The sequence below is a fragment of the Hyla sarda genome, chromosome 4 (genome assembly GCF_029499605.1).
Source record: "Hyla sarda isolate aHylSar1 chromosome 4, aHylSar1.hap1, whole genome shotgun sequence".
Lineage (NCBI taxonomy): Eukaryota > Metazoa > Chordata > Amphibia > Anura > Hylidae > Hyla > Hyla sarda.
In genome coordinates this window covers 400,385,089-400,392,371 of record NC_079192.1, presented here as the reverse complement: position 1 = coordinate 400,392,371, position 7,283 = coordinate 400,385,089, and the positions used below count along the sequence as shown (strand labels likewise).

General features: G+C 44.5%; 1 protein-coding gene across 1 annotated transcript in view; it reads right to left on the bottom strand.

The window, feature by feature from the left end:
* Positions 1-334: 334 nt before the first annotated feature.
* The window catches only part of RNF145 (ring finger protein 145), a 70,030-nt gene continuing 63,081 nt past the window's right edge, over positions 335-7,283 (bottom strand). The window contains exons 10-11 of the mRNA XM_056517344.1: positions 5,780-6,136; positions 335-1,242 (exon numbers count right to left, since the gene is read on the bottom strand). Of these exons, the coding sequence (XP_056373319.1) occupies positions 802-1,242; positions 5,780-6,136 (798 nt within the window). The 3' untranslated portion in view covers positions 335-801. The remainder of the gene's footprint in view (positions 1,243-5,779; positions 6,137-7,283) is intronic.

The window sequence follows — 7,283 nt, the reverse complement described above, 5'->3', positions numbered from 1 at the left end:
GCAAGCGTGCAGCCTCCCTTTTTTCACACCAGCCGAGTCAACCTTTCCCCCTACCCCCGCCATGCTTTTAGGTTACTTCTCAGAAAGCCAAAGAATGATATTTTTTAGAGATGAGCGAACTTACAGTAAATTCGATTCGTCACGAACTTCTCGGCTCGGCAGTTGATGACTTTAGTCTGCATAAATTAGTTCAGCTTTCAGGTGCTCCCGTGGGCTGGAAAAGGTGGATATAGTCCTAGGAGACTCTTTCCTAGGACTGTATCCACCTTTTCCAGCCCACCGGAGCACCGGAAAGCTGAACTAATTTATGCAGGATAAGACATCAACTGCCGAGCCGAGAAGTTCGTGACGAATCGAATTTACTGTAAGTTCGCTCATCTCTAATATTTTTTTTGCCTGTGTAAACGTTGATGGCCTAATATCCTCCCGAGTTGGAAGAATTATTTTCCAAAATTTTGAGAAAAATTAAAAAAAGGGGGAAAAAAAATTCCCGCACCATGGAAAGCACCCAGCGGCGTAAGCAGTACTCTGTGTGTCCATTGGCAGTGGCTGACAGCGATGAGAATTATTCTGTTCGCTTTACTTCTCTTCTTCAGATACTGAAACGTTAAGAGAAAAAATAAAAATAAATGTACATGGGGGCGGGGAACACACACACACAAAAAAAAATTTTTTTGCATACGCTTTTGATGAGTGTCAGTGCTAAAGTCCTCACATCCTCTCCGGGAACTGCAGAACGCCGCACGTGGCAAGGATGGGATTTTGGCTTAGAAATGGCAAGTCCCAGTACGCGGATGACATTCAGATCCCTGCACGGACCTCACTGCCTTTGGAAAAACTGTTCTCTCTGAAGTCCTCGGCCTGCTCCTCCCTGCTATCAGGCCTTCTCCCCCCCGTGTCGTTAGGTAGACTGTTCTCTGTCTGTTCTGGATTTGTCTCTGTAGGTTCTGTGGACTGAGTGTCTCTGTTCTGTGCAGACTCTGCACTGCTGTTTGCAGGATCTGCCTCTGCGGGGACCACGTTGTTTTCAACGCCCCTAGAGGGGTTTTCGGGTTGTGGATTGGGTGCGCTGGCATCTGGTGCGGAGTTGACAACGGTTCCAGACTCGGCGCCCGGTTGTTGAGACAGGGATTTTAGCTGGCAGTGACATAGGGGACACGACTCCTGCACGTACAGCCACTTTTTAAGGCATCCAGCATGGAAAATATGGCTGCAGGGGGTGATGACCGCAGAAGTCATGTCCTGCAAAACACAGAGAAAACACAGTGAGAAGAGGTCTTAAATGGGTACTCCGCTGCTCAGCGTTTGGAACAAACTGTTCCGAACGCTGGAGCCAGGAGCTCGTGAAGTCATAGCTCCGCCCCCTCAATGCAAGTCTATGGGAGGGGGCGTGACGGCAGTCACGCCCCCTCCCATAGACTTGCATTGAGGGGGCGGGTGTGACGTCATGAGGGAGCAGGGCTATGACGTCCCGAGCTCCCGGCTCCAGTGTTTGGAACAGTTGGTTCCAAACGCTGAGCAGCGGAGTACCCCTTTAAGAGCTGGAAACAAATATTTTTCCAAATTCGTAAATATTTTACGCCCCATCCACATCATTGTCTGGCTGCATTTTTGAATATACAACGCATTTGGTAAGTCACATTTTGTTACGTTGCTGCCTTTTTACATGCTAAAATGGTTGAAGTTAAAACTAATATTATGTATGGTCATAATGGACTACGGTTAATCCATTTCCTGAACTCCAGCACTTTTTAAGCCCTGCACAGAAGAGTAGACTTTCGGAAAATGGACCATACAAGTCTCCAGTAGCATTCAGTTTATAAAATACCATAGTACAGTGACCCCCCGACCTACGATGGCCCCGACATATGATCAAATCGACATACGATGACCTCTCAGAGGCCATCGCATGTCGATGTCAGCATCGACATACGATGCTTTTTTATGTCGGGGCCATCGCATTAAGTGCTATCCGGCAGCGCCAAATGCTTAAGCTTCTGCCGGATAGCAGCTTAATGTTCCCCGTGTGGTGCGGTAGGTATTACTTACCCCTCCACGATGCTCCGGGGTGCCCTCCGGATCGAGCGCTGGTCTTCCGGTGTCTTCTCGGCCCTCTCCGATGACATCAATACGCTGCTGCGCACGCCGTCCCGTCATCCAATAGGAATGGCGTACGCAGCAGCGTAATGATGTCGCTACGTAGGCCCAGTAAGGTCTTGCGGAAGACAGCAGAGGACCGGAGAAGACAGCGGAGGACCGGAGAAGAACAGGAGAGCCCAGCGGAGGCCCGGGGTCACCATCGGGAGCGGCGGGGACAGGTGAGTACAGCTTTCTATACTTTACATTGCACGAATCCCTCAACATACGATGGATTCGACAAACGATGGCTCGTTTGGAATGAATTACCATCGTATGTTGAGGGGCCACTGGATCATGATAGAGCTTCTGTTCACAGGAGGAGGAGGGACACATGACCAAGTTGTGCTCTGAAAGCTTGCCCCCCACAGGAGAAGTGAAACATTACATGCCACCCACTGAAATGTACCTGTAATGCTCATCTCCCACCTGACTTTCAGATTGGGCAATCGTATGACGCCCAGCAGGATTTAAGCATGGGTCCCATTCACGGCTATTAGGACCCATTCATAAAATTAGCTTGGGAGTCGTATGATTGTGACTGAATTTCCAGGAAAAATAAAGACTTGTCACCTCTCTAGTTTCTTAATTGAAGGAACATTTCCTCCCTTAATCTCCTTCTTTCCTTTGATCCTATTTTGGCTCCCATTACAAGTAAAACTGCGCTCACTTCTACGATTCTTGTAGCTGATGCACAGGTAAGTATGGCATATATACCAAGTAACCGATGCAGACAAAAATAATAAAAGTAAACTAGGATTTATTAGTAAAACAAATGGACTACGCGTTTCAAGGGGCTTGATTCCCTCTTCCTCAGGACCTGAGGAAGAGGGGATAAGCCCCTTGAAACGCGTAGTCCGTTTGTTTTATTAATAAATCCTAGTTTACTTTTATTATTATTTTTTTCTAAGTGAGCGCTGGAACGAGGTTCTTTTGCCACGCCGTGCATACGGATTACCTTCAAGCTTCTGACCACCGTATTGAGGCACTCCGATACGGGAACACCTCGGGCAGCTCCTTCCCTCCTACCCCGGAATCGAGTGAACATGCTATTAGATGTTATGCTCTCAGCATAACACTACCAGGTGAGCACAACATTGCTACTCACATATTTGACTAATGGCACAGGTTGTGCTGTTTGTCTTTCTCCCTCCCTCTTTTCTTTTCTTTTTTTTTTTTTTTTTTTTTTTCTTTCTTCAACTCTACAAGTAAAACTGAGAATACTTATAAAAGAAATCCTCTGTGTGCCCCAGGAGCTTAACCATGTCTCCTCTCCTCCTCCTCTCTGTCCTGCATCTGGCTGTAAGTCAACTGGCTGCAGCAGGAGCCTCCCCCCCTTGTTCCCTGCTGCAGTATAAAGGGGTATGTTCACGTCTGTATGAACATACCCCGTCAGTGTCTATTATTTCTGAGGATTCTGCTCGGAAACGCATTGTGGTCTATGAGAAAATACACATTTCCGAGCGGTTCTAGCACCTGCTGGATCATTCAAAAGTGCCGAATGTCTGTCTGTCATGTTTTTCTGGGGTGACATTCTACACATTTTCAGCCATGTGAACCCGACCTAAGGGTATGTTTATACTACAGAATTTTAGGAATTCTGCTGCATGGACCTTTACATTAGTGTGAATGGGTTTTTCGCTGACCCATTCACGCTGCAGAATTTGGGCAGGAGAAAATGATCCGCTAGAAAAAGGAGCATTTTCATTCTTTTGGCGGAATCCGCAAACAGAATTCCTTTGACAATTCCTACTTCTCTGCCACTTCAATCAATATATATATATATATATATATATATATATATATATATATATATATATATATATATATATATCTCTACAAATATACAGTGACCCCTCAACTTACAATGGCCTCAACATACAATATTTTCACCATACAAGGGTCTTTTCTGGACCATTGTAACTTGAACCCAGACTCAACATACAATGTACGGACAGTCCAGACCTGTGAAATGTGTCAATAGCTGGAAGATCTGACCAATCAGAATGGGGCATTTCACTGGTAAAACCCCTGTATTACTGAAGCGTATGCACAGAATTTCTGTCTGGTAGTGCCCCCTACAGTACAGGGAGGTATTACATGTTCTGTACTCTTTACCTGTACCAGGGTTAGCTGCTCCATGTAACTTTTTTTTAGGACTATGCATGCACTGTACAGGACCCTGAAGAAGCTCCTGTCCTCTACATAGACAGTGATTACAGCTCCCAGGAGATCTTTCTTAGACTGGGTTCACACCACATTTTTGCAATACAGTTCCCGTATACGTTTTCCATTTGAAAACTTTATGGAACTGTATGAATCCGTTTTGCATCATACGGTTTTGTCCTTTTTCTCACCATACCCAAAACCGTAGCCTACCATGGTTTTTGGTCCAGGTGAAAAACCGTATTGAAACGTATACGTTTTTTTTTTTTTAACATGGGAGTCAATGGGAACCGTACAGAACAGTATGTGCGTACGGTTCCATCCGGTTTATGACTTGGAAATTCCAAGAAAAAAAACAATGCAAACAAGAGAAACTTTATTCATATTGGAGTGAAAAGTTAAAAACGTATACGTTTTTTTTCTTTAAAAAAAAAAAAAAACGGATGCAACCGGACATCATTTTTCAAACCGTATATGGATTGAAATTTGGACACACGTTTTGATACAGTTTAGTCAGGTTTTGAGGAATCCGTTTTTTTTTCTTTAAATCAAAAACCTGATACAGGACCTGTATTGCAAAAACGTGGTGTGAACCCAGCCTAACTTTTATATGTAACAATTTGCTTTATCTATATTAGTTATCTACTTGTTTTTCTTTAATCCTCACTTTTTCCTATTTTTAGATGACATTTTGGTGGCTTCAGAACCAATTACCAGGTTTCCATAGAGTTATGGTCTCAACATACAATGGTTTCAACATACAATGGTCGTCCTGGAAGCGATTGATATTGTAACTTGAGGGACCACTGTACATAATATAGCTCTTGTATACTTATAGTGCTGCTGATGAACTGGAGGTGGTGGTTTCCCTGGGCCACTCCTGTCTTCTACTGTAACCCAGTCAGAGTCGCCTCTCAGCAGTGACGTAGAGCCATGTGACTGTTACGTCACTGTTGAGTGGCAGTGTGAATGGGTCAGCGGAAGATCCATTCACACCAATGTTAAATTTCATGCAGCGGAAATTCTGTAGTGTGAACATACCCTTATATTGCAAAAGGGAATGAGGGGGGGAGGCTCCTGCTGCAGCCAGTTGACTTACAGCCAGATGCTGGACATAGGAGTGGTCAGGGCGACTTCTCCCCAGTACACCAATGGGACTGTAACCATACAGGATAACTAAAGCTATACTGATTGCAGCGGAAATAAACGCTGATTCTGTATAATTTCTGCTCCATTTACCATGAAGCACAAAGGTGCGAGTCTCAAGAGGAATTCTCTATACAGTATCCAAAGTGGTTCCCTAAAAGCCTCTTATAGGTTAGTGGTCTCAAAACATAGCCCTCTGGATGTTGCAAAACGACAACTTCCAGCATGCCTGGACAGCCGTTGGCTGTCCGGGCATGCTGGGAGTTGTAGTTTTGCAACATCTGGAGGGCTACAGTATATTACAATATTCTACAGTCTGTCTGGTACCCACCTGATAGCATATAGAACAGATGTCATTGTGTTGCAACAGTTGTACATTGGTGGCAATGGGTAAAGACTTGATCTTATTGACCGCATCCCTGCGTAAAAGGAAACTCTTCCATCCGAGCTGAGCCCGCAGCCAGACGTTATAGTACGAGTGAATGAAGATTATCATGGATCCCATTACGGTCCACTCTCCGAACACTGTCTCCGAGACCCCGTAGGCCACCACGCACAGAGCCACGAGGAATTCTAGCAGGCGGTAAGTGCCGTTCACATAGTAAATGACGTCGTCCATGTTTTCCACTGGCTCCTTGCGAAACTCCTCAATCATAAAGAGAACGTAGATAAAGAGCGTGCCCAGTACCTGTGGGGAGAGGGTGCAATGTTACCAACATTGGTTCCAGCAGGGGGGAAAGAAAAAAAAAAAAGGTAAGCTGGTCTGAGGTGAATCTTCACCATGTGTCATAAGAGAGCATAAGCATAGAAAGAACAACTATATGAACGTATGCACAAAAAACTACATGAGCATATGCACAAAACAAACTATATGAGCGTATGTCCAGAACAAACTATATGAACGTATGTCCACAACAAACTATATGAACGAATGCACAGAACAAACTATTTGGGGGAGATTTATTAAAACCTGTCCAGAGGAAAAGTTGCTGAGTTACCCATAGCAACCAATCAGATCGCTTCTTTCATTTTTCACAAGGCTTCTGCAAAATGAAAGAAGCGATCTGATTGGTTGCTATGGGCAACTCAGCAACTTTTCCTCTGGACAGGTTTTGATAAATCTCCCCGAGTGTATGCACAGAACACATTATATGCGCGTATACACAGAACTATATGCACGTATGCACAGAACAAACTATATGCACAGAACAAACTATATGAGCGTATGCCCAGAACAAACTATATGCGCATATGCACAGAACAAACTATATGCGCTTATGCACAGAACAAATTATATGAGCGTATGCACAGAACAAACGCTTGTACAGCATAACTGCTATGGGCGTATGTACAGTATAGACTGAGTGTATGAACAACATTAATGCTACGAGCGTATGTACAGTATAAATGCTACGAGCGTATGTACAGTACAAAAGCTACCAGTGCACGTACAGCACCAACCCTACAAACGTATGCACCGCACAAACGCTACAAGTGCACGCCCAGCAAAAACGCAAGACACTCCCTGCCTGCAAGCAGGAAAGCCATGTCGTATCTCCAAACAAACTAAGAGCATATGCACCGAATAACTATATGAACGTATACATGGAACAAACTATGAACATATGCAGAGAATCAACCCTCATAGCTTATGCCGATGTCATGAACCAAGAATTCCATATCCATGACAATAAGAGCGTGGTAAGCCTGAATAGATAGTCACTCCCCTCTTGCAGAGGACTGATGCTACTACTGCGAGGATGAAAGAAATATAACATACAAAAAGGAGGGGAGAGCGAAGATAACAACCCCCTGCGACCCTGTAATATCTTTAC